This window comes from Heteronotia binoei, chromosome 15 (assembly GCF_032191835.1).
Source record: "Heteronotia binoei isolate CCM8104 ecotype False Entrance Well chromosome 15, APGP_CSIRO_Hbin_v1, whole genome shotgun sequence".
Classification (NCBI taxonomy): Eukaryota; Metazoa; Chordata; class Lepidosauria; order Squamata; family Gekkonidae; genus Heteronotia; species Heteronotia binoei.
The window spans coordinates 16,097,786-16,125,738 of NC_083237.1; the positions used below are offsets into that span (position 1 = coordinate 16,097,786).

Sequence of the window (27,953 nt, forward strand, 5' to 3'; positions counted from 1 at the left end):
GTTTCTATCCAAGTGCTGTGGTTAGGTTAAATGCAGGGTTATGAATGATTATTTGTTTTAGATATATTTAAATGGTTTAAATGGTTTTATGAATGTTTATCTGTTTTAGATGTATTTAAATGGTTTTAGATGTATTTAAATGGTATGAATATGAATATGTGTGTGTTTGATGTGTTGGTATGTTTTGTGGAAGAGCACCTCATTTCGTTGCTCTCTTTTTGTTGAGAACAATGACAATAAATTTATCTATCTATCTATCTATCTATCTATCTATCTATCTATCTATCTATCTATCTATCTATCTATCTATCTATCTATCTATCTATCTTAAATGATACTGCATTGCTTACAATGTGTCTTAACAAAGGATGACTTCAGCTTGGCCAGGGCCACAGAGCATTAGGCTCCTATTCTTCTTTTTTCCTCCTTAGTAACTGTTCCTTATTATTCAACTCAGGCTTCAGTATAATGATGTATAACTTAGGGGAGAAGATGCAACCCAGCAATCCAGCACTGGAAGACAAGATGGAGAAAACCTCGACAGCCACCATGTATTTTCCCTTGGTGCTTAAGTAGGTTGGAACAAAGCAGAGCCAAACACTGCAGAAGACCAACATACTGAAAGTGATGAACTTGGCTTCATTAAAACTGTCCGGTAATTTCCGAGCCAGGAAAGCCACAGTGAAGCTGACAAGGGCCAAGAAGCCCAGAAACCCCAGTGCACAGTAAAACATAGCGACTGACCCTGCATTGCATTGCAGTACAATTTCTTCAGTTATTGAGTGCATATCAAAATCGGGGAATGGAGGAGAGGTTGCGAGCCATACAGTACAAACAATTGCTTCAATAAGGAAGCAGGAAAGAACAATGCCAGTTGTCAGTTGTTTCCTCACCCAGTTCCTAATATCTGACCCCGGTCGGGTGGCCATGAAAGCTAGGACCACAGTGGTGGTTTTGGCCAACACACAAGACACAGCTAGAGAGAATATCATGCTAAAGGCTGTTTGTTGAAGGAGGCACATGATTTTCTCAGGTTGGCCAATAAATAGTAAAGTAGAAAGGAAGGATAGTAGGAGGGAGATGAGAAGGGTATAGGTTAAGTGCCGGTTGTTGGCTTTGACAATGGGAGTCTCCTGGTATTTCACGAAAATCCCAAGGACCCAAGCACTGAGGAGTGATAAAAAAAGGGCAGAAGTAGCCAGACTGGCTCCCAATGTTTCTTCATAAGATAAGAAGTTTTTAACTTTGGGAATGCATAAGTTGTGGTCATTGTTAGGATAATGATCTTCTGGACAGGGAAAACAGTCATTCATATCTGAAAAAGACAATGTGGTTTATACACATGACTAACAGAAACAATTCCAGTAATCTGCCCTCAATATGTAACCCTGAAAGACAATTCCCTGTTTGCAAATTAAGAAAAAAAATTGTCTTCCAGTACAGGCAGGCCTCAGATTCAGCAAGAGCTCATGGGAAGACAGTTCCTGAACCTTTCTGAGGGTTCCTCCTCTTCCTCCCCACCTACCTTGTCCATTGAATAGTAGGGGCAGCTGCATAATAATCCCTGGATTAGGGGAGTGGGCAGCCAATCAGCCATCAGGGGCTTTGCCACACCCCCAGCAGCTCTCATTAACCCCTGGAGAAGCCCGTGCCACCTTTCACCACTTCTTTTATGATTTTGGGTGGCAGATGGCTTGCTGTCCCTTTGACTGTGGGCTGGGGTGGCCCAGGAGAGACCCAGGTGAGTGAGACCTGCTTGGGCTGGCTGGATCGCTGACTACCCAAGGAGGCCTCGCTCACCCAGGGCTCTCCTTTCTTGCATCAGGTTGCTTTTGGCTGGGGGACCTGGCATATGATAATGAGTTATGCTAATGAGCTCCACCACCTATTTTTCAACAAAACAACCCCTGAGTACAGGTATACATGCAATTTCATACTCAGATTTGAACTTGTAAGTGGAAATACATTCCAGCCTCTCCATTTATGTTATCTGGATTTATTGTAGGATGTACACTGTTGCAGTCAAATTTGGTGCTAAGTTCGGTTCTATAAGCAAGGTGATTTTACCAGACTATTACCTGGATCCTATAAACAAATGTTTTGTACACCAGATCAGGAGTAATAAACTGATTTGTTATGAGGGCTGGATCTGACATAAATGAGAACTCGTTGGACTGGGCCATGTTGGGCCGGGCCATGTGTGTACCTATTTAAGATTAGGTAGCAGAGATATAAAGTTTTTAAATGACACAGATAAACACAATTAAAGATTTTTTTAAAAAAAAAAAACAAAGCAAAACTTAAAATAAAACATGCTTAAAACATTAGCATTTGTTGGTCTTAAAGGTGCTTTCTTTGTATTTCTCCTGTGAGATCCAGGGAACTGGACATAGGCTCTTTCCCTCCCTCCCCAGGGGACCAGGAGGCACTCAACCAATGGAAAAAATAGAGGTCTTGATCTGTAGCTCCTGTGCAATTGAGCAAGCCTTGCAAAGCAAGCTGTGATGCAAAAGAAAGCAAGAGAGAGGGAGAAGGAAGCAGACAAGAGCCAGTTGCTCAACGGTCTGATAGAAGTTCTCCGGGGGCCTGGTTTGGCCCCAGGGCCACATGTTTGACACCCCTGTACTAGATAGACTTTGCAATGGAGCATGCCTCTTTTCATCCAGCAATTCCATTTGTACAAGAGCTCATTGCAAACCATTCGTCTTACATAAACATAAATGTTAGTGGAAGAAGGATGTTGTGTGGCAGAGACAACTTAGTGGGCATGGAGCTCATTATGTCCTGTCTGGGAGAGTGGTGGTGGTGTTACAAAGTCTCATATAGCTCCAGTAGTGACTTCAGGTCAGTCAGAGCAATCAAGGGGATACAGTTCTGCTCAAGAGGTTCCTGGTCTCTTAAATCCTTGGGGGCAGGGACTGTGCCTGGTTTCTAGGGAAGGACCACAGTGTCCCCCTGCAATACATTTGGAGGGGCCTGCACCATGAAGGACCATTCTTTGTCTGATGTGTGATCAGCAGAACTGGGGTGAGTCATGACACAGTCAAAGGATCAGGGCTTTTTTTGAGCAGGAACACACAGGAACGAAGTTCCGGCTGGCTTGGCATCAGAGGGTGTGGCCTAATATGCAAATAGGTTCCTGCTGGACTTTTACTACAAATAAAGCCCTGCATAGAATCCAAGTAGAGTTGAAATTTTCAGGTTTGGATAGGATTGGGAAGGGCGAAGATTGCAGATGGGGACACGGTATAATGTCATATAGTCCTTCCACCAAAGCAGCCAGGGGAACTGACCTACAGTAGGTACTCAAGTCATCAATTGAAATTCATTGAGATCTCCAGGGCATACTTGGAGGCTGGTGACTCTAGTCCCAAGTAAAAATACTGGACTACTAGAAAACTCCATCAACACTGAATAAAGTGCTTTTGGAAACATTAGCATAGTTAGCATCTCTGAACCCTGGTGTGCACATGTTTCATCACAGTTAATATAGCCAAGAAAATTTTCACAGGTCACTTCCTACCTTCATCTTTAGAAATCTTCCCTTCTGGACACCGAAGGCATTCATAGCAGCAAAATGGCTTTCCTTCCTTCTTTATCCTATTATAACCTGAATGGCAAACACTATTGCACATAGATAGAGGTAGTGCCTGCCCCTGAGGGAAAGAGCATAATATTATTTATTCAGATAATTAAGTTTGAGAGCTTGTATATTGCAGATGAAACTGTTTTGGAGTTACTGATAGAACGACATACCGGCATCACCTTACTGGAGTCTTGTGACCTCAGCATATAGTTTTAGGGAACATATGCCCACTATATTGAGAATTAGTGCAGCTTTTTCTCTGAAATATTGCTTGACATAATGTTATGCCTTTTAACATCAGTTCTTGTTTACCACCATTTTTTATGTTGCAATGTTTTTATTTTTGTGCTTGTGACCTTTGCATTGGGTACTAGTTAAACACTACAAATACCTAGGTTTGTATTTACAAGCCACTGCAACATGGACCCAACGACGCAGAGCAATAATTGACAATTCTAAAGCAAATGTAAATGCACTTCTGCGTTTCTTTTTCTCTGAAAGAGGGAATCAGTACATTCCAGCTGTTTTGAAAGTGTTCAATCTGAATATAGGCCCTCAAATACTATATGGTGCCCCCATCTGGATTGACTCAATAAATAAGGCAGTTGAGCAGGTACAATCTGGCTGCTTATGGAAGAGCTTGGGTGTCCCATTGTTGTCCCATATGCGGCTTTATGCCTAGAATGTGGCCAGTTTTATGCTCACAAGGGCATGGCTCATGACGTTCAAATATTGGCTGCATTTGCATTATAACACTGACCCTTCCAGCTACTTCTTCCAACTATTATCTGAATCTAATCATTCATCCTGGCTGGCTAACATAGGAAGCAAACTGGAGACACAGTATTTCTCTTGAATCCCTCCTTCCTCTTTCAGAAATGGAAGCACTGAAAATAATTGCACCCACATACGGAATAAAGAGGCTGACACATAATTATGGGGAAAGGGCCACTTTATTAACTACAATTTAATACGGCAAGGTAAAACAACTGTAATACAAGTCCTGGGGTCTTCCACCGACCCCGCCAAGTCCAACAATGGGCAAGCCACCCTGCCCCCAGCACTAGCCATAGAAATGTGGCTAGTGCTAGGCCGGCAGACCACAATTGCCCTCCCCTTAGCTTCAGCCCCGATCACCAGAAGGAGGGAACCAAGGTGAGGCTTGCACACGATCTGCATCACACAACATTGAGCTGTAAAGCCCATCTGCCGTTCCTGCGGATCGACTGCACTAAACATGTGCAGAGGCCTGGGTGTTCACCAGCAGGGTATGAACCCCCTGCTCCTTCTGCAAAGTGACCAACCGAACTACCTACCTAACTGCCACACCGCGGCTTGTAGTACAAGGTAGGCAAAAAACACCTCACCACTAGCCAATCCGTGAGTGTGAAAAAATTCCTACCCGGCCCCTAATAAGAAGACCAGTCAAAACCTGTACTACTGCGAATGGGTGGGTGGGCCAAGAGCTTCCCAAACTGAAAGTGAATAGCCTCGGCCATGGCCCCAGAAGCTCCCAAAGCCGGGGAAATGAACGTCAGCTGCATCCTATCGTGGATGCAATTGACGGCCCCACAGCTCGTAGCTGCTTGCGCGGCCTGGCCAGGGCGGGGCAGGATTGCACCCACATATGGAATAAAGAGGCTGACACATAATTATGGGAAAAGGGCCACTTTATTAACTACAACTTAATACGGCAAGGTAATACAACTGTAAGACAAGCCCTGGGGTCTTCCACCGACCCCGCCAAGTCCAACAATGGGTGAGCCACCCTGCCCCCAGCACTAGCCATACAAACGTGGCTAGTGCTAGGCCAGCAGACCACAACTGCCTTCCCCTTAGCTTCAGCCCCGATCACCAGAAAGAGGGAACCAAGGGGAGGCATGCACACGATCCACATCGCACGACATTGAGCCATAAAGCCCATCTGTCGTTCCCGCGGATTGACTGCACTAAACATGTGCAGAGGCCTGGGTGCTCACCAGCAGGGTATGAACCCCCTGCTCCTTCCGCCACCACCAATGCCAAGCCTCTGCTTAGGCATTCGTGCCCCCCGGGCGGCCCAGAGCCGCCCGAAGACCTTGCCGTAAGTTGCTCAAGAAGGCCCGATTCCCCAGGTCAGACAGATGAACACCATCTGGCTGATACAATTCCTTTTTGTTCACCCCAATAACAGGATGGGGATGGAAGGTACCCAGACCCCCTTCCAATGCCTTCCTCAGGGCCCGGTTTGCCTTTTTTCTGGTCTGCTCAATCCCCGCGGGGTCCAGAGAGGCACTCCAGACAATCCGTGGCAAGATGGCAGACCAAATCAAGCGGACCCCAGACTCCTCACGATGGCCCGAAGGTCAGCAACTGCCTGCACAGTGCCTTCCCCTTCATCAAACCCAAATCATTCCCCCCAAGGTGAATGATGAGTATGTGAGGCGGCGGACCGACCCTTCCGGAAAACAACAGGGGCAAAAGGCCAGGCCAATGTAGCCCCCTACGTCCCCTCCAATCAACTACTGCCCACTCACTCAGCCCCAACTGAGATCCAACCATCGATCTTCTGGCAAAGTGGGCAGCCCAAAATATCATACTGTGTCCGCAGATGAGGATCCGCAGCCTCCCCTGGCGAGACACAGCACCTGTAATGAAACAACAGTCAAACAACTGAAACATTAATACACAACCCAAAACTTAGGGCCATTCAGGGAAACAACAAGGGATGCACATAGGTCCAATAAGTGGCCGACCGCCAACATCCCACCCTCTGGATAGCCAGTCCTGGGTATCCCATTGCTGCTGCCGAAAGGAGTGGGTCCCAAACTTAAAATTCCCAAGCCCAAGCTTCTCCAATGCTCGAGAAGTCACAGTCCAAAACTGGTACTTAGTGACCCCCCACCCCCACCGAATGGCAGAAAAATGGCCCTTGTGAGCGCCCACGTAAGGCCACATATTGCCACAATGCTTGTACAAGGCATAAAACTGCCTCCTGACATGGGCTGATCACCACCTGGTGCCCTTCTGCCATTGATCCATCTTAGATTGCCGGATCCGTAAGAAACCACGCTCCTCCCTAAAAGTTACATCGCCACACTGCAGTACACAATCGGAATGATCCTTCCAGGACAACGGAACTAACTCACATACCCTTAAGGCGCCAAAGAATGCCATTAGGGCAGCTGCGTGGAACAAAGCCACCTCATAATCCGAGCTGCACACTTCCGGCCACACTTTGCCAAGCCCATGAAGTATGGAAGGGGAAAAGGGCTGATGGGTGTCCGCCCTTGCCCCCCGCTCCCTGGACCAACCCTCTAACATCTTTTTTTACCTGAAAATCATCTGTAGCTGAAGGGTGCCCTTGAGCTTTACTAATAAACGCTAAGGCAGCTAACTGTCCTTAAAAGAGTTCACAGTTATTCCCCTGCTTTTTTGATTCACGCAAAACTGCATAAGGTGAGAAACCAGAATAGGCCAACACTCACCCAAATTGGCAGAACTTCTAAACACCCTGAACTGTAGGGCGGCTTGCTCATAAGTTTTACGTGTACTGGGGGCCAAAGCTAAAACAATTGCCCTACCAACTTCTGCCTGCCAAGCTGCCACAGGTCCAGGGGCATCTGGAATGGCTGCGGATCTGCCTCTGGGGCCAACAGACAAAAGTGCTCCATCTGTTGATGAGACGGGGCATCCGCCACCCCGTTATTAACCCCAGGCACATGTTTGGCTAAAAACAAAATGTTTAAACGCAGACAATGCAGTGTAAAAACTCTAACCAGGTTCATAACTGGAATGGACTTAGATGACAAAGAGTTAATGATGTGGACCACTGCCAAGTTGTCGCACCAAAAATGCACCACTTGGTTGGCCAACTGCTCACCCCAATGGCATACTGCTACCACTATCAGAAAGAATTCCAAAAAGGTCAAGTTTCTGCAAATACCACTGTCTTGCCAATCCTCAGGCCATTGCTCGGCACACCAGTGCCCCCTAAAAACAACCCCAAAACCTAAAGAACCAGCTGCGTCAGAAGATATTTGAAGATCAGCTTCTAACTACATATCTTCCCGCCAAAAGGAGACCCCATTAAATGACTCAAGAAAACTCTCCCATACCTTAAGATCACAACTCATGGAAGCAGTTTTGCACACTCTGTGATGAGGCAAGCGCAGGGCCCCCATGGCATCACAAAGATGCCGAAGAATGCCCTGCCTGGTGCAACCACTCTACAGGCAAAGTTCAGATGCCCGACCAGTTCCTGCAACTCTAAGAACGAAACCTTACGTTGTTGTTTTAATGTTGCCAACCTAACCCTAAGCTGCTGCACCTTCTCAGCAAGCAAACGCGAAGCCTGCTGACAAGTTTCCAACTCAATACCCAAAAATGTTAACCGAGTGGCGGGACCCTTGGTCTTCTCGTACGCCAAGGGCACACCAAGGTCATCCGCCAGTTTCATAAATAGCTCTAACAGCCTGGCACAGCGCCCAGTCCCTGCAGTGCCAACGGACAAAAAATCATCCAAATAATGAACAATCTCGCTGCGCCCTCACTTAACCTTTAGCAGCCATTCTAAAAAAGAGCTAAACCGCTCAAAAGCCGCGCAAGATACAGAGCAGCCCATATCCATATCATATCATATACAGGGCATATACCGATTTTGCGGGGGCGGCCTGGTTACAATATGATGAGACTTTTCGTATGAGAGCTTTCCATATAATATTTTCCTTCAAACTGGAATCCCAACAATTCAAAATCCTCCAGGTGCACAGGCAGAGCCGAAATGCCGACTTGATGTCGCATTTGGCCATTTCCAGAAGAAGAGAGGGGGGAGCGAGGGGAAGATTTACCCTCCCTTATGAACACACGCTATCAACAACCCCCACTCCCCCCTTGAGGAACCAGCCACAAGCCCCAGCCAACCCGGTCCCCTCAAACCGGGAAAAAACTTGGGCAACACAGCCCAGTCTCCGACGCCGAAGTCGCTCCGACGCCACCTCTTCCCAGCCGGGACAAAAAACAGGGGCCTCCGATCAAGCTCTTGGCAGAAGGCAGCAACGTGCCTTTGTCCAAGTCGAGAGCTTCCCAAACTGAAAGTGAACAAGCGGGCTGAGGCTATAAAAGCCCCAGCCACGCCCCCAGAAGCTCCTGAAGCCGGGGAAACGAAAGTCAGCTGCATCCTATCGTGGATGCAATTGACGGCCCCGCAGCTCGTAGCCGCTTGCACGGCCCGGCCAGGGCGGGGCAGGATAAGGATAGACTGTTAAAGGCAGAACTAATGGATTTGTACAGTGCAGCCAATAAGACTTGCTCTCCCCTCAACCATGGAATATTACCTATTTTGGGTCATAGAATCATAGAGTTGGAAGGGACCTCCAGGGTCATCTAGTCCAACCCCCTGCACAATGCAGGAAACCCACAAATACCTACCCCAAATTCACAGGATCTTCATCGCTGTCAGATGGCCATCTAGCCCCTGTTTAAAAACTTCCAAGGAAGGAGAGCCCACCACGTCCCGAAGAAGCCTGTTCCACTGAGGAATCGCTCTAACAGTCAGGAAGTTCTTCCGAAGATTGAGCTGGAAACTCTTTTGATTTAATTTCAACCTATTGGTTCTGGTCCTATGTTCCAGGGCCACAGAAAACAATTCCACACCATCCTCTATATGACAGCCCTTCAAGTATATTCAAGTACCTCTCAGCCGCCTCCTCTCCAGGCGAAACATCCCCAGCTCCTTCAACCTTTCCTCATAGGACTTTGTCTCCAGACCCCTCACCATCTTCGTCACCCTCCTCTGGACCTGTTCCAGCTTGTCTATATCTTCTTAAAATGTGGCGCCCAAAACTGAACACAATACTCCAGGTGAGGTCTTACCAGAGCAGAGTAAAGCGATACCATCACTTCACGTGATCTGGACATTATACTTCTGTTGATATAGCCCAAAATTGAATTTCCTTTTTAGCCACTGCATCACACTGTTGACTCATGTTCAGCATAGGATCCAGTAAGACCCCTAGATCCTTTTCGTACATACTGCTGCTAAGACAAGTCTCCCCCATCCTGTAGCTATGCATGGGATTTTTCCTACTGAATTGCAGAACTTTAGATTTACCCCTGGGTCATAACTGGGTCATCCTCCCAGTTACCTTTACCAACTTCAGAATTCAATACTACATAAAACCTTTTCACTTGCTAGGCTTAATGTCCTCCCCTCAGTGATCCTACCAGGAAGAGTAAATGGCACACCTTTCTAAATAGCAAATAGCAAGCCTTTATTGGCCTAAAACAGATTTAGCAGTAAAATAGCAATATAAATAATATAAAATCCTAGATTATAAAGTACATAGGGAGCTAAAATACATAAAATAAGTAAAATACATATGAGTCGAGTTTAGCCAAAATTAATAATTAAAAGATAAAATGTGGTCATTCCAGAACCATTCTCTGTCGTATTTCCATGGCCTGTTGGAGAAATCCAGCTACCATTAAAGTTACCTCAGCGCAAGTGTCATTCAAAAGTTTGTGGACTTTGCCTGAATCAGCACAGCCCAACATATCTGCTAAGATATCTTTCAAGTATATACAATGAATATCATCATAAAGAGGACAGTTCAGTAGTACATGGGAAATAGTTTCAATACACTTGGAATTACAAAGACAGTGTCTATTAGAGTACTCAATCCTGTTAAATCTACCAAATAGGATAGCAGATGGTAATGCATTACATCTCATTAACGAGAATGCACGCCGTTGCTGTGGAGCTTGCAGAGAGGAGAAATACGACGCTAATTTCCCTACTGAAAGAGGAAGTTCGAAATTCAGCGGGGAGCAGGACTTGTTGGCCAGGCTATATAACATTTGCATTTCAATATCTAGAATTCTGAGCTTAAGTTTCAAAAAAGCTTCTTTTAAGGATAGCATAAGAAGTGAATCTAAATCAATGCCCATAGATTTTATTTTCCTCTCAATAAATACTAGCCAATTTGACAAATTAGATTCTGAGAGCAGTTGATTCGTCCCTGTTTCTAAACACAAAACTGCATATGGTATGCACTTTGGGAATCCCAGAATTTTCCATAGGAATTTTGATTGGACCCCTTCAATGTTATTATCCAAGGCTGTGATCCACACTGGGACAACATTATATAAGGAGCAGCTTACTAAATGTGTGGATAAAGTACAAGAAATATGGCGATGAGAGAAGACCTTTGTGGATAGTGCCGGCTGAAGTGATAAAGTTAACGGCCAAAACAGTTAAGGAAAAACAACTATCATACAACCAACTACTAAAAATACAAAGTGGGAAAATAGAAATGAAAACTGCAGAAGAATTGAATTATAAATATGATTGGTTTCAAATGCAACAAATAAAAAGCTTGATGGAGAATGATATCAAAGCTGAAGGAATAAGGAAAGAACAAACAGAAATGGAAAGAGTTCTGCTTGGAGATAATGAGAAATTAATTTCAAAAGTGTACAAATTACTTTTACAATGGACTACAGAAGATGAAGTAGTGAAATCTCAAATGATAAAATGGGCAATTAATGTAAATAAAGAAATAAAGATGGAATCTTGGGAATATCTGTGGAAAAACTCTATGAAACTCACAACATGTCATAGTATTAAAGAGAACTGTTTTAAGATGATGTATAGATGGTATATGACTCCAAAAAAATTAGCAAAGATGAACAATAAGATGCCAGATAGGTGCTGGAAATGTAAAAAGCATGAAGGTTCTTTCTACCATATGTGGTGGACTTGTGAAAGAGCTAAAATGTTTTGGCAGATGATTCAACAAGAGATATCTAAGATCCTGGGATATGAATTTAACAAAGAAGCAGAGACTTTTCTGCTGGGATTACAAATGGAAAAATTTCCAAAAGAAGATAGAACTTTAATATGGTACTTGCTCTCAGCTGCTAGGACATTGTATGCGCAGTTGTGGAAGCAAGAAAAAATACCAGAAAAATGGGACTGGACTATAAAAGTTATGTCATGGAGTGAAATGGACAAGCTAACAAGAAAACTAAGAGACTGCGATTTAGAACTTTTTAATCGGGAGTGGAAGAAATTCAGAAGATATGTAGAAAAAGAGTGGAAAATAAAAGGACATTGGACAATTTTTGAAGATTAAGACCTTTAAGACAAGAATATAACTTTTGAAGGGGGGATCTTTTTCTTAATCAATTTTTGTTTTTTCTTGATAGTTAAAGATACCTTTAATATTGGTTTTTTTTTAAAAAAATAACACTGGCGGGGGTCAACTATTGGGGGAAGGGGTGGGAGAAAAGTAAGATGTGGGGTAGAATGATGTTTTTTTTATCTTAAGCTTTTTATAAGTTGTAGATATAGTTCTACTACCATATGTTACTAATTAAAATTGTTTATACACACTGGGACCCCATATAAAAGCTGCGGTATCACTTTAGCCTTAAAGATTTTTAGCACAGCTGGGATAAACTGATTGCCTCTTCTGTAAAAGAAGCGCTGGATAGCTGCAACACTAACATTGACTGATTTAATTATACAGTTACGATGATTAGTCCAAAGTGTGTTATATTGAAAATGAATTCCTCGTATTTGTAATATTTTACTTGTTCTATCTCTTTGCCGCCTAATGAATATTTAGTTGGTTTCCAAGATTTGGAAAAAACAACAATTTTAGATTTGTCATAGTTCAATAGGAGCTTATTGTTATCAAGGAAAGTGATACAGCGAACAAGCAAACACTTTAATCCAATTCTGGAACAAGATAGTAAGACTGTATCGTCCACATATAACACTAAGGGAACATGTCTGGCACCAAGTTTTGGACTATGATGGTCAGTATCTGACAAAAAGGGAGCAAGATCATTAAGAAAGAGGTTAAACAAAAAGGGGGCCAACACACAACCTTGTTTAACCCCCTTTCTTAACGGGATTTTTGACGTAAGATTGCCTGATAAAGAGCATTTGACTTGACAAAAGTTGAAAGTATATAATTTTTTAATGAGCATAAGGAGTCTTTTATCAATACTTGTTTGTTCCAGTTTATCCCACAACAGGTCTCTGTTAATCTTCACCTGCATGGCTTCTGAAAAGGGAAGTCCTGCCTCACCAACCTTTTAGAGTTCATTGAGAAAGACTCGCCAGAGATTCCTGAGTAAACTTAGCAGTCATGGGATAAGAGGATGGGTTCTTTTTCTGATTAAAAAAACTGGTTAAATGACAGGTAGTAAAGAGTAGGAATCAGAGGACAATTCTCACAGTGGAGGGAAGTAAGCAGCGGGGTCCAACAAGGATTGGTATGGGGGCATGACTATTTCATTTATTCATAAATGATTAGGAAGTAGGGGTGTGGTGTGTGGCAAATTAAATTCGGTGCTGGTAAGTGTAAGGTGATGGCACAGTGGGACAAAGAATCCCCACTTCAAGCATAAGCTAATAGGGATAGAACTTGCTGTGAATGAGAGGGGGGAAATCCCAAGTGTGTTGTGGATAGTTCGGTGAAAGTGTCAACCAGGTGTGCTGCAGCAGTGAAAAAGGCAAACTTTGTGGTAGGTATTCTTGGGAACAGGACTGAGAATAAAACAGCTGATATTGTAATCCCCTGTATAGATCTATATCGCAGCCTTGTTTGGAACAGTGTGTACAATTTTGGTCACCGTATCTCCAAAAGGACATTGCAGAGCTAGAAAAAAGTACAGAGAAGGGCAACAAAGTTGATTAGGGGGCTGGAGCACCTTCCCAATGAGGAAAGGCTGATGAGTGACTTTTCAGTTTAGAAAAGCGATGGCTAAGTGGGGGAGGGGGAGGGTGGGGTCAAGATAGAGGTTTATAAAATTATGCATGGGGTGGAGAGAGTTGACAAACAGAACTTTTTCTCCCTTTCAAAATACTAGAACTCAATACAACGAGGCTGATAGTATATTCAGGGTGGACAAAAGAAAATACTATTTTACACAGAGAGTGATTAAAATGTGGAATTCGCTCCTCTGTCTGCTCCCTTGGTTCATCAAGGAGATCAGTCCCTAGGCTGACCATGATCCACAACCTCCTCTTCTCTCTAAAGCAGCAACAATAAACTCTTCTTTTTCTTTTAGAATCCTAGACAACCTCCTACTGCCGGGGCCCTGTTCATTGCTCAAGTAACCCCCAGACAGCTCCTTGGAGTGCTAACAGGTGGATGATGCTGACAATGGAAAAAAGGTGACATGTGTGGCGTTCCTGTTGCCCTTTCCTCACCAGAGACCGGAGCTGCTGGTGTTAAGGGTCCAAAGCAAGAAGCAGAGCCTTCTACACCCCACCTTGGATCTTGCCTGAATAGCATAAGAGGACATTTACATTTTCCTCCTAGGTGACGCTAGAGGATGTTTGCCCTCTGCTGTCCATGCGGGCTCTGTTTGAGGCAGGTTGCGGAGGAAGTGACTCTGTAGTCCGCCTCGAATGGAGAACTTGGGTAGGTGGCAGCAGAGAAGGCACACACTTCATGCCCGAGGAAATATCCTCGGTGTCAGAAACATCCCATGTTGAGAGAGGGATAAGCTGTTTCTCCCAGTCCTTCTCTCTAATTGCTCAGTAGCACCAGAGTAACACGGTGGCATGGTCAGATTTGACGGCTGGGCATAAGATTCACAGCCGGTCTTGAAGGTTTGCATCATGGCAAAAAACAAAACAGCCTGACTTAAATTGTTTGGTTGCATTTTATACTGCATAATGTCTATAGCTAGGTAACCCCCATTCAGGATAATCACCCTTCTTTGTTTTTAAGCAAAAACATTCATAAGAACATAAAAAGAACCCTGCTGGTTCAGGCCTGAGGTCTATCTAATTCAACATCTTGCCTCACAGAGTGGACAGCCGGTTACACTGTCTGGAGGGCCAAGCCCTTCCCCTGATTTTGCCTCCTGGCACTAAGATTCAGAGGTTCTTGCCCCTCACACATACCAGTACAGAAAGCTCACTTCTGCTCTGCTTGTAGAGCCAGTGAACTCATAATGAACAGTCACTTGGAATCTGAGGCACCAAGGGTGGAGGAGAACCAGTCCTCAATGTGGTATAACTTGTATGGTATAACCTCCCCCCGTTACCTGCATTTTTTTTCCAGCCAAATTTCAGAATCTTCTATGCAGCAGCTGCATATGTTTTTATCCACCCATGCTTTTTTTTACTCTGCAGATAAAATGGTTCTTTGCTGCTGAAATCTCAGTTTACATTTGTGGTCAGGCATGGCTAAACGACCATAATTTTTGTTGATGAGAGTATAACAACATTTGTACGACAATATTTTACAACCGTAAAAATCAGTGACCTAAAGTTCTGACCTTGGAAACACCCGGCATTCATTTTACCGATCAGGAGGTCAAGACCCTATCTTGACATTTTTGCCTCGGTTCCCATAGGAAACATCTTGCATTTATTTGTGGAGGGGGGGCGGGGGGCACCTGTCACTTTGGAATGCGGCTTGATGTTGATGAAAGGGTGTTTTAATCTTCTTCTCATAACCTCCCTTGTAATTTTTAACTAGAATGCCATGCCTTGTCAGTTTGTTGTTTGCTCTTTCTCTGCTGATGTTGAAGTGGGACAAAAGTCCTTTTGTGGTTACCTTTTTATGTTCCTATTTTTACTTAGATCTCCACCAATGCCACAATGAAATATGTCTGCTAGCTGATGGTTCTTCTGTATGATCTTATGTAGGACTTCTTTTTTAGCAGGACCTCCTTTGCATATTAGGCCACACATCCCTGATGTAGCCAATCCACCAGGAGCTTAAAGTAGACCCTATACTAAGACCCCTGTAAGTTCTTGGAGGATTGGCTAGAGCAGGGGTGTGTAGCCTAATATGCAAAGGAGGTCCTGCTACAAAAAAAAAATAACAACCCTGTTCTTATGTGACTTTTAAAGTGAGTCTAATAAGCCATCATGTGTGTGAAAAAATTGGGGTATCAGCATCTTAATGAATACATACAAAATAACATGATATACCCTCAAAATTAAACTAGGGATTAGAAACTGCATTTCAGGTGAGCTTCACCTTAAAAAATACAGGGACAGAACATTAAACATTGAACATTTCAAATGCTGTGAAATGACTAGAGATGGCCTGAAATAGGTGTAGCCCATACCTGATTAAATCCACTTGGCCACACAATAGCATCCTGACGAATGGTGAGTACTTTATCAGGAGGAGCCTTTGGGTCTATCCTTCCAACTCTGACCCTAAGAAAGGACTGATTCGAGAAGGTGACCCAGTTGATAATATCAAATCCAGCTACCAGTTCCCCATTTGGGTTGAAGGAAACCTCTTCCCCGGCAGTGTTGTTAAATGATATGCTTCTCAGAAAATGGTGGAGCTTAAGAGAAACAAGGAAATAAAATTAAAAGAACACAAAGGTGCAGGCTTGGAGGGATACTGAGGCAATGCAGCAGAAGGAACACAAATAGACCAAGAAATTGGTGAGAACATTGCTACAGCTTTGATTGGATACAGTTGAAGAAGCACTGGTGCAACATGGGCACAGATCTGGCATCAAGTGACCCACCTGCCAACTGATAAGCATAATCCCCCAGTCCGCATGCTGGAGGATCACACCATGGAATGGCAAGACCCCAAGATTCATGTAAACTGCTGCATGGTCTTCTTGACACCTGATGGTGAAGCCACCTGGTAGCCCCTAAACTGGGCCTTCCGCTAAGTGGCTCTGAGACGGCAGAGTAAGAAGGGATATTGATAAAGGGGAAATATGGATTGCTGGATAATTGGAAATGGTAGAGAAGGGTGGAATTAATAAGGCCCACAGAAATGCTTTTAGAATCTTTTGCCTAAGCAAGAGGGGAACTGGCTGCCAGCTAAGCAAACGAAGAAGGCAAGCAGCAAAATTTCTAACTTCCCTCGCAAAACCGCAGGTTGCAAAAGGCTAGCTGGGGCCCCAGCAGCGAGCTTAAGGAAGAACTTCCTCTTTCTGCAGAAGGTAGAACATATACGCAGGTTGGAAGCGATTTAGCAATAAGGAATGTATTGGAAATATTCTTAATAAGGAAACAGGGTGCAGCCGGCAGGGGAAGGCCCATATAAGGACGAACCTAGGAAGATGAACCAACAGACTAGTACCTCACATAAATTGTGGTCGATGCATGTTTTTGTCAGTGTCCCAGGGACATGGGAAGCTGAGACTGTTTTAGATAGTGAGTGGGTGGAGACACCCTATAAAGGATGGCAGGTAACTACAGTCATTGCTCAGAGTTTCTCTGAAGCCCGTGTACAAAGGGCCCGTGCACGTTAAATAAAGAAGCTGTTTTCCTGATTCCTTGTCTCCGCTGCCTCCATTATTGATCCGGCTGAAATTGGTAATGTATAAATAGGGTTTTTCCGTAACATAATTTGGTGCATTGGCCCGGTTTGGGGCCTTTAGCCCCTTTCTATTAGCCCGGCCGACTGCGGCTGGTGGCTGGTGGGACTGGAGCACCGGTAGTGGCGCCACCGGCCCTCCTTTGGGCTGACCGTCCTCAGTCTCCCCCGTCGCCGGCTGGCTTCGACCAGGCCTAATCGACCTAGCGGAAAGAGGCAACAGGAAGCAGCCCTGCTTAGAAGACTCCGGAGCGTGAGTATTGAACCCCAACCTAGAACCTTGACCACAAGGGCGTGGCAACTTTTTTAGGACCTTGTGCTCAGCGTAGCTTTCCTTCACGTATAATACTCTGACTGCAGTACCGAACCTCTCCGAGATGGTCGGGTAGGTGACCCGAAGGGTCGCCTGACAGCCCACCTCCGGCGGGGGGCGGGTAGGAACACCCCGCTTTAGCAGCACTCGCAGGACCCACAGTGCGGGTAGGGATACAGTCGCCTTCCGCCTGCGGCCTTCTAACAGTGTCTGATCGACGGAGAAGGGAAGGTATTAGCCCCTTCTGCCGGCGGGCCTTAGTCGGTTCCGCATGCAGCCGCTGCACTAGGCTACGGGCTGCATTCAAAGAGGGGAAGGGACGAATTCGACCCTTCTGCCTCCTATAGGTAGGGTAATAAGTGAAGGAGAAAAATAAAACGGCTGAGTCACCCGCCAGGGTGAGGCCGCCTCTTCTTCCATTTGGGGAAAGTTTTGTGTTTAATGTTTAGGGGAAATTGTGTGTCCAATATGTCTAAAATGTTCTGCCTGTCTGGTTAACCATCAGTGACTTATAATCTGGGGGACGCCCCTGCTGTTTTTGTGCTTGCTATCCTGTCATAGGTTTTCGGCGAGGTGCCCCACTCTTCTTCCAGAGCTTCCAAAAAAGTGGGGGAAAGAAAGGAGGTTTTGTGCCTCCTCATTGGTTGAGAGTTTTATTACTGCAACATAATCTGTCTGGTATGCCTGATGTGTGCTTGATGTGCGCCTGAGACAATACTTGGTATTGAAGCGATAGTGGATCTGTCAGTACCGCATTTCCCGCCTGCGCGAGCACGGTGGGCCGGGACCACAGAGAAGCGGCTGAATAGGCTCCCGTATGTGTTCTCCCTCCCTCACTAACTGTTGTAGTTGTCTTGTCTGTCTCACTAGGGGACCACATTCTCTTTCTCCTTACGACAGGCTAGACCACGATCAATGGACACCAGGCGCTAGTTTCCACTATTTAATTGGTCCCTGGGTGCGGACCCCGCATAAATTGTCCCTCAGGTGGGAAGAGACCCTCTGTTATCACCTTAAAATCCAACTGTGGGAAGGGTCTAATGGTACAACAACTGGGTGGCTCATAACACGATGCACTAGGCATCTTGCTGGGCGCTCCAAGAACTACTGGTTGTCATTTTGGGGACGCTGGTACTTTTTTAGACAGCAGGAGGGCGGTCGTATTTACGCCTGGACAATACATCCCCGCACTGCACAGCCCGTGAGAAATAAGGGGCCTGTAAGGTGGGGAGATGTAGATTGGGCTCCCCTGCTTGCACAGGATCCCCAAGCCTTGGAGCATTTCCATTACCTGCATTGCGACCACTGCAATTAGCAGACTACCCCCAATATCTTAACGATACAACCGTATGAATCCCTCCCCAGACTTCCAGCTGGAGGATCAGCCTCACTGGAGCCCCCGTCAGAGGTTTCGCAGGTTGGTTGGCCCCTGGGTCAACACCCCGGGAGCGCTGACCCTTCACTGGCATACTCCAATGTATCAGGGGCATAGTGCCCGCCTGTGGAGAGGGGAACAGGGGGAGACAATTGCTTGGTTTTTTAAAAGCAAGATCAGGGGGCCGGCTTGCACTTGCGTAAGACTTGGCTGGGCACGATGCTACTTCCTGAGAAGAACTCGGGAGGGCCCCCTGTTGGCATGGGAAATTAGAGGTCGGACTGCCATTCCGGCAAGATTGGCATAGGGCCGCCACTGAGGATTTGACGAGCCGCCCTTGGCCGCATTAGTCTGAATTTCGAAATGAATTATAAAAAGGATTGTGGTATAGATAAAGACTCCTGGGAAAATGATAGATAAAGACTCCTGGGAAAATGAGGAGTTTGGGTTTTTTAAATGTCCCAGAAGGGTCCCTGCAGCAGCGTTCAGTGGCTGTAGGATCCTGAAGTGTAGTATGGAAGAAGAAATTTTTAGCAGTTCGCCTTGTTGGTGTGGTTCTGGTTATAATTATCATTGTAATGGCTGTCCAAAAGGCACAGCCTTGTTCACCATGCCCCTTTCTTGGTACCATTGCCTGCCCACAACACTGGATTGGGTACCATGGGAAATGTTATTATAAATCTGAAGATGAAAGGGATTGGAATAGCAGTGAGACTAAATGCTCCACATTTGGTGCCACTCTGGCATTGATTGATTCACAGTGGGATCTGAGTTTTTTAGTAAACCAGACTTGCCCTGTACATCACTGGATTGGCCTCTCCAAACAGAAAGGCCTAGTATGGAAATGGCAAAATGGTACGGAGTTTGATGATCAGTTTCTTGTGCGAGGGGATAATGCATGTGCTTATTTAGATGACACTGGGGTGAGTAGTACCAGGTGTTCTCTGGAGAAGAACTTCCTTTGTAGCCAGCCAGACGCCTGCACTGGAAGTAAAGGAAGAAATTAAGATCAGAACAGTCAACGATTCACATTACTAGAAGCAGCAGGGCAGTGTAAAGGCTGCTTGTGGTGATGTGAAATATTTCTGCAGTATTGCATAACCCTGGCCTCGCTCAGAAAAAACGGGAAGTGCAAGTGTGAATAAGCTACCTAGCAACTTCCAATAAAAATGTATGTGTTTTACCCTGGGAGAAAAATCCTGGAGACAGCCCCCAAAGATTATTAACCAGGAAAACTGTGCTTTATTTTGTTTTATGATTGTAATGAGATTACCATGTCATGTCCTGTGGATCCAGCGGTCGTGTATTACTTGAACTTGCACATCATTAATTGAGTATGGGTGTGTAGCTTGAGTGATATGTAATTGCCGGATATAGCATCTCTGAATGGCCACCTCTTGGACAAGGCACTTTTAGTTAAGGAACCCCTTGGGAATCAAATGTTAAAAGCAGTGTTTTCTGCTGCCCCTTGTAGGGAGCTGGTCCTTTAAGCCCAATGCAAGGCTCCCAGTTTCTCTTGTCATTCAGACTTTTTTAGAATTTTACCATCGTCCCCTGCCCCTTGCATCAGTTGGCACAGGAAACCTACGCTAGTCACGTGATGCCCTCTCCCAACTTCCGACCCATGATTGGGCTTGAAGGCATTCAAGGCAACCTCTATCTCCGTTAGGCATGTATCAGGAGGTGAAGGAAGCCTTGAGTGTTATCACCTTTTACCTCTACGATTGGCTCCCATGGAGGCGACTTGACCATTTTAGTAAAGAATTAGAGCAGTTACTTGAGAGGAGATATGAGGGCCACTGGTATCCAGAGACGCCCCTGAAGGGTTCCGCCTATCGCTGCATTTGCATTGGGAAGACCAGAGACTCTGTAGTAGAATTAGCTGCCAAAAGAAGTGGACTGACTGTAGAGGATGTCCAGGACAGCATTCCTGCAGAATTGATTGTGTGGATTGACCCATTTGAAGTCTCCTACCGATATGGGGAAGAAGGGCCAGTCGAGACCGTGTATCTGAAGGACAATAAAGGCTGCAGCGCAGCCAAGGGGCAGAGCAAAAGCAGAAGCAGGCTCAACCCTGAGGCTCCGGCGTTTGTCCCCGCTAGGAGTCAGACAACCTTCTTGTCCAGCTCCCCACCTCCATTTTCGGACCAATCCTCTTGTCCGACTTTTACCGTCGCTACTTTTGCAGCTACCAAGTTTGGCTCCACTAAAGTGAAGAAAAGCAGCAAAAGGCTGAATTGGGGTCTTGCTTGCCCAGGAAAATAAAGAATTGTTTAAATAAGCTTCTTCTCTTGTGCAGTTGCTAAACGCCATTGCTGGAAGAGTGAGAGAAGATGGCATCGTCCCCTCCACCGCAAGAGGCCCAGATTGACGTCTGCCTTGACTGGAGCCAGGAGCTGGAGGAAAGTAGGTCCCCTAAAATCGGTCATAAGGGACGAGCCAGAAAGACAGCGGCTCCAGCCGGGAAGAAGCACTGGAAGAAGACCATTGCGAAGACCTTCGACACGTATGAAGGTACCTACAACCTCGAGGTCAAGGGGCAGGAACGGTTTCTTATGTTTAAGGAGCTGAATGAAGCCCTAGAGTTTAAAGATGCCCAGGAAGACCTTGAAATGGGAAAGAAGACCTCAAAGGGTCGTGGTGGAGGCAGAAGACCCCCAGACGATCAAGAAGAAAAGATGCCCCGACGTCCGAGTAGGCCAAGGGCCATGCGACCATCATTGGCACACAACGAGTGCGCCTTTTGCCGCGAAAGGGGGCACTGGATCCATTCGTGCCCAGACGCCCCTCCCCAATTTCAAGACAGAGGAAGAGGCCGAAGGGGAATGCTCGACCACCACTGGCATGCGATGCGTGAACCTAGGGTCATGAAAGTAGCCACGGGATGGTATCTCGCCCCTTACAGGCGGGACCACACAGCTTGGAATGAGGTCACAGACGAAAAGACTGCAATTGAGGCAACACCAGAGAGAGATGACCACGGAAACGGAGAAAGTACAGGCGAAGCAGCTGGCCCAGCCCCAGAACCAGATGTGAGTCCACAAGAGCCTCTCCAGGAAGAAGCAGCGGCTTCTGCCCTTTTGAACCTCAGGAAGCCTTTCCAGAAAGAAGAAAGCTCGGAGGAGAATCCCAATTGTTAAATCTTGATGTGAAGCCACGAAGAGGGGACCAGGATCCTTTTGAAGTAACTTTGATTTATTTGCTTTTTGGCGCTTAAAGACAATGCTTTTCCTTTGCTAGCAATAGATTTGTCGCCCATGAATTAAGCCAAGAAGGTAGGAGAAACCCCTGGGGAGAGTTAGGTAGTGAAAATGTGTCCCAAGCTGGTTCTAGCTTGGCACATTGTCTTGTGCCTTGTTCATGTCAAGGGACAAAGTGTGTTATAAACTGGATTGTCTCGTTTCATTGTTGTTATCTTTCTCAGACAGCTTTTCATGAATAACACCTTGATGAGCTTGCTAGGCGTTTTAGCATGAACAAGGCATTATTTGCTATTGTTTAGTGCCTTCTTCATGCTGGGATGCCTGGTGGGGGTAAAATGGGCGATTGAGGTCTTAAATGTTTTGTGGAGAAGCCCTTTGGTGAAAGTGCATGAGAAAAACCCAGCCCCAGAAAGAAATGTTATGATAGGATAGGCTTGTATCGAACCTGACTTTGTTTTGCTATGCAGTTTTAATCAAAGTTTTCCTAGATAGGCTTTCTAGGTGCAGCTTTGCTCCCAGACCTGATTGCTTGAAGCCCGACCTCTGGACCTCACTCACCGGCAGTAGTGAGGGTACACAGGCAACGCCCTCTGGATCCTGGCCTATCGGAAATGGCAGGATTCCACAGGCATCAGAGACGACTCCCCTAGCTGCAGTCACACAGGAGCTGATTGCTCTACGCTCAGGGAGAGGAAATTCCTCAAGCAACCGCCAGTTGATCGAGTTACAAGATCCATGATTGGACCTGTTCCAGGCTTAGGGACTGTAGTAATGTAATGGTGCAGTCCTGGGGTCTGGAGCGGGCCTGTTCAAATGGTTATCAAATTTATTCCAGATGTGTTCTAAGTATGGCTTTAATGTATTGGTTTTAATAGGTTGGTGTTGATATGTGTATGAGAGTTTGTGAAGGTGGACTAGAAATGTTGGTCAGGCTTAAGCCTGAAGAGTCAGGCCAAAAAGCCTGAAAGAGGGGAATGAGACGGCAGAGTAAGAAGGGATATTGATAAAGGGGAAATATGGATTGCTGGATGGTAGAGAAATGGTAGAGAAGGGTGGAATTAATAAGGCCCACAGAAATGCTTTTAGAATCTTTTGCCTAAGCAAGAGGGGAACTGGCTGCCAGCTAAGCAAACGAAGAAGGCAAGCAGCAAAATTTGTAACTTCCCTCGCAAAACCGCAGGTTGCAAAAGGCTAGCTGGGGCCCCAGCAGCGAGCTTAAGGAAGAACTTCCTCTTTCTGCAGAAGGTAGAACATATACGCAGGTTGGAAGCGATTTAGCAATAAGGAATGTATTGGAAATATTCTTAATAAGGAAACAGGGTGCAGCCGGCAGGGGAAGGCCCATATAAGGACGAACCTAGGAAGATGAACCAAAAGACTAGTACCTCACATAAATTGTGGTCGATGCATGTTTTTGTCAGTGTCCCAGGGACCTGGGAAGCTGAGACTGTTTTAGATAGTGAGTGGGTGGAGACACCCTATAAAGGATGGCAGGTAACTACAGTCATTGCTCAGAGTTTCTCTGAAGCCCGTGTACAAAGGGCCCGTGCACGTTAAATAAAGAAGCTGTTTTCCTGATTCCTCGTCTCCGCTGCCTCCATTATTGATCTGGCTGAAATTGGTAACGTATAAATAGGGTTTTTCCGTAACAGCTCCACCCCCAAGACCCCTCAAGGGAATCCTCAAACTGACAGAGCACACTTGTAGATCCCCTCCCCCACAGATCCATCCCAATGCCCAAACTGCCTGAGCTGTGACAAAAAAAGTAATGACAAAATGACATGACAATGTATATTGACCCATAACAACCAAACAAAAGAAGGGAGGATGGCGGAAAATCAGCCAGACAAACAAAGGGTGAGCTGGCTGAGGAGCAGCTTTAAATTGTTGAGGGGTTTGCTCTACCGCGTGGCTCAAAAGCCAGCCCCAGCTGACAAATCCAGTTGGTCCAGTCTGCAGCTGATCCCAACCCTTCAATCCTTGCAGGCAGCATGGAGCTGCTGGATGTCATCCATGCCTTACCCTACCTCTGCCTGAAAATGGCGGTGCAGGGTTAGTCCATGCTGCTCTTCACATTGCAGAAAGAGAGAGAGAGAGAGACAGAAAGATAGATAGATAGATAGATAGATAGATAGATAGATAGATAGATAGATAGATAGATGATAGATAGATAGATAGATAGATAGATAGATAGATAGATGATAGATAGATAGATAGATAGATAGATAGATAGATAGATAGATAGATAGATAGATAGATAGATAGATAGATAGATAGATAGATAGATAGATAGATATGGAGAATGAGTGGCTGTTTGACAACAGGTATTTCATTCTCTTCTGGGTTCACGTAGCCAGCTCAAGGTTGACTCAGCCTTCCATCCTCCCGAGGTCGGTAAAATGAGTACTGAGCTTGGTAGGGAGAAAGTGTAGATGACTGGAGAAAGCAATGGCAAACCACCCCATAAAAAGTCTGCTGTGAAAATGTTGTAATGCAACATCACCCCAGAATCAGAAATGACTGGTGCTTGTACAGTGGACTACCCTTACCTTTACCTTTATTTCAATCTCTTTATCTGCTTTTATATGCTTTGTCTCATCTTTGCTGTTTACCCAACCAATTCAAAAAATCTATGACAATGTCAGTCAGGGAAAATTGGGTTCAATTGTCCCTCATCCTATCTTGTATTTTTATCACCACACACACACACACAAATACCTCAAAGGAAGGATACAATTGGCTTTTGTATAAGTGTTCTTGAAAACAGCCCTCTTTCATATCAGCTCTATAAGTTATTATTAAAAATTCAGGGCCCTTGATAAAACCAGACCAGATAGATAAAAACTTATGTGTAAACTCACAGTGCTCTTGATTTAAATTTCAAGCAGATAAAGAATATCTAGGCAACGGATTTCTCCTCTGTCTAGGACACAATATCCAGGGTTGTACCCACAGTTGACTGAATTATCCTGCAGTACCTGCCAAGGTGGTTGAATTAGCTTCCTGGTCCCTCCATCCACTACTCTTTCTCTGAATTTGGGTGATAACATGGCATGCACAGCATGTGCCACAGCATAGATGGCATTGTAAACACAGTAGCTGTGGCCAGTCATGCTTGTTTCAAAGACAGAACCAGGAAGAGACTCCAGCTTCTCCTCTCCAGTACAGATCTTCATATCTTCCTTGGAGTCATGGAAACAGCACTTAAATGCATCCTTCCAGAAGTCCTTGATAAAACCATCTTCTTTTTCCACTTGAGGGTTTCTCCTCTGAATAAATTCCTGGAATCCTAGCAGCTTTTCTGAGTGAATGGCAAACGATAAAGCACCATGGATGAAATCTAAGTCCCAATCTCTTTGAAAGAATAGTGACGTGAATTCCATCTGTGCTGTCATAATCCAGATTTTTTTGTTCACTGGTCTATTCTCATCTTTTGACAAACGTAGCAGCATTCTCAAAATCATCATGCTTTGAATTTCACCATGGACGATGAGCACATTGGCGGTGCTTATCATGGCTTTATCGAATAACTGTGATCCCTTTTCGATCATTTCAGCAATATTGTTTGAAAAAGCCATTTGCGGGAATCTTTCGATGAAGTCAAAGCAGATACCTTTCTGGGAAAAAGCAGGAAGTGTGCTGTGTACAAATTCTTCTGCGGTTTGGCTATGCAGATAAATCACCCCAATCCATGTCCACTTGAAATGCAGCAGTAACTTGATAATCCCCATATAATGATGGTTCCTATTTGGGAACATCCATTGAAAGAAAACAGACTGACTGTTGTTATTAATTGATGAAGGAGAACCATAGGTGAGCTAGAAGGAAGTAAAGAAATAAGGGAGAGATCTATTTCCAAAGTAAGAATACTGTGGACGAAGGGGTCTTTAGTTCTTTAATTTCACCTGTGAGATCCTGTCCATTCTCATACAACTGGCTGGATATTAATATGACTGGATATTAGGAAAAACTTTCTTTAAGGTAAGAATCGTTTAACAGTGAAATCAGCTACTAAGGGAGGTGGTGAGCTCCCCCTCTCTGGCAGTATTTAAACTGCGGCTGGACAAACACTTGTCATGAATTCTCTAGGTTGATCCTTCATTGAACAGGGGGTTGGACAAGCTGGTCTTTATAGCCCCTTCCAAAACTGTGATTCTACGGCTGCACATACGAAAACATAATACTGTCATGGGTGTTTTTGTTTGTTTCTTTTGTTTTACCTTAACGGGGTCTGTAACTCAGTGGTAGACCATGTGCTTTGCATTAACATTTCACTATGTAAGACCAGTTATTTCAATGTGCTTAGACTGCAATAACTCTCTATGTTTCATGCTCCCACCTTACCTGGGGAAGTTTGTAGTTGCTTAGGATGGTGGCCATATGGAGATCAGTGTCAGAAGGTGGTCCCCCAATAACTGCCATTGGGGTGTTCTGGATGTCACACTTGTAGTTAGGGGTTAATTTGTTTGGTGTAGAGAGAAGGTCTATTGCAGCAAGGTAGGTATACCTTTTTTTGAAATAATCGCTATTGATGTGAAATCCCAGGCTGATGTTAGGTAAAATAGATGGATTTCCATTGATCTCCTTGACAGCGAAAGCCAAGGACAGGATATGTTGGTAGTTCTGAGTTATTAACCTGCAACAGAATTACATGCTGCATCAGTTACAGAGTATAATATTGTCTCTTCATGAGTCACAGAATGTAACATTCAGTATCTTTAAGTTCACCATGTGGTCTGCAGCTGACCTGGATGGCCCAAACTATGTCCAGAAGCTAAACAATGTTGTTCCTATTAGTACTTAGATGGGAGACCACTGAAGAAGCCTGGGGTTGCTACACAGAGGCAGGCAATGGGAAACCACCTCTGTTGCCCTGAAGATCCTACAGGATCACCCATGTAACTTGACAGCACTTCTCACCACCACCATATGTCCTGTGAGAGTTCTGTAGTTGGGCCTTTACTCCCTGAAATCAGCTAAAGGAACAAGTTAGTCACCCAGGAGGACTATGGATCAGTGGTTGCAGAAAGCAAGATAAAAGTACTACTACTACTTCTAGTGATCTGCACCCCCTTTCTACACAAGAAGAAGTCCAGTTCTGCTCACATGGGTCTAGAAAGTTAAACAGATTCCTTCTTATCTGCAGTCACTGCTTCTCAAAACAGTCCTGAAGATTCTTTTCAGAGAGGTCAGAAGCAGCTGCAGCAAAAAGGGGGGAGCACAAAAGATTTAAGAGAGCTTTATTTGCAGTAATTTCCACAAAGGGAATCAAGAGGATGCCTTTTTTAAAAAAAATAGAAGGAACAGGATTGTCGTTCATTCCAGAGTTTATGGTACATTATCCTGTTCTTATTATACTGTCTCCTACTTTTTGAAATCCAGATTTCTGCATTATTTGAATTAATGTCTGATACATTTCTATGTTTGTGCTGTTTTTCTTAATTTGTGATCTTAGTCCTATTGCAAAATACATGGGATGTCTATTGCAAAATTTATGCTGTCTGATTACAGTATTTGCATCATTGGAGTCATTTAGCACTTTAGAGACTGACAATATTTTGGAGTTTAAGCTTTCAAGCTTCATCAGGTATCTAGTATCTGACAAAAGAAAGTTTTGACACTTGGAAAGCTTATAACCCCAAAACATTGTTGGTCTCTAAGGTGCTATTGGAATCAAAGCAAGCTCTTCTACAGCAGACCAATATGGCCACCCTCCTGAACTATTTATATCACTTGATTCACCTTAAAGGCTAAGCAAGAAGTGTGATGTATAAATAAAGTAAATCTGGGCTTTTTTGTAGCAGGAACCCCTTTGTATTCTGACAGGGCCTACTGGAAGCTCCTGGAGAACTGGCTACATCAGGAAGGTGTGGCTTAATATACAAAGGAGTTCCTGAAATAAATAAATCAACATCGTCATAGACAACCTAAATGAGGGGGGGGGCGTGGTTTGAAGGATAGTCACTTGTCATCAAAGCAAAGACAAAGCAAAGACAAAAGCCATCCCCTAAGACTAGCCTGATGGACTTTCATGTCTACTTACATGAATTCCTCAACTTCTTCCTGATGAGGATGCTTTGTAAATGTTATCGCTTCAGAAGTGATGTAGATCTGAGAGATGATGCCACCAATGATGAGGTCTCCTAAATGATAATACTTGTGAAGAATG

The 27,953-nt window shown here is 44.8% G+C and overlaps 1 protein-coding gene across 1 annotated transcript; it reads right to left on the minus strand.

Annotated features, from left to right (window-relative positions):
- Positions 1-407: 407 nt before the first annotated feature.
- Positions 408-27,940, minus strand: LOC132583167 (vomeronasal type-2 receptor 26-like). Its single transcript, XM_060254837.1, has 6 exons — positions 27,828-27,940; positions 26,129-26,309; positions 24,763-25,602; positions 15,671-15,898; positions 3,524-3,650; positions 408-1,315 (listed from the first exon to the last, which is right to left on the minus strand). The coding sequence occupies exons 2-6, from the start codon at positions 26,204-26,206 to the stop codon at positions 408-410; spliced, it is 2,181 nt and encodes a 726-aa protein (XP_060110820.1). The 5' UTR covers positions 26,207-26,309; positions 27,828-27,940.
- Between the last annotated feature and the right edge of the window lie 13 nt (positions 27,941-27,953).

Excerpts from the sequence above, each read along its gene's own strand:
- LOC132583167 (XM_060254837.1), bottom strand. The coding sequence starts at position 26,206 with ATGGCAGTTATTGGGGGACCACCTTCTGACACTGATCTCCATATGGCC. Across the intron at positions 3,651-15,670 it reads GGCCAAGTGGATTTAATCAG|GCACTACCTCTATCTATGTG; the intron begins GTATGGGCTACA and ends CCTCAGGGGCAG. Across the intron at positions 1,316-3,523 it reads GAAGATTTCTAAAGATGAAG|ATATGAATGACTGTTTTCCC; the intron begins GTAGGAAGTGAC and ends TGTCTTTTTCAG.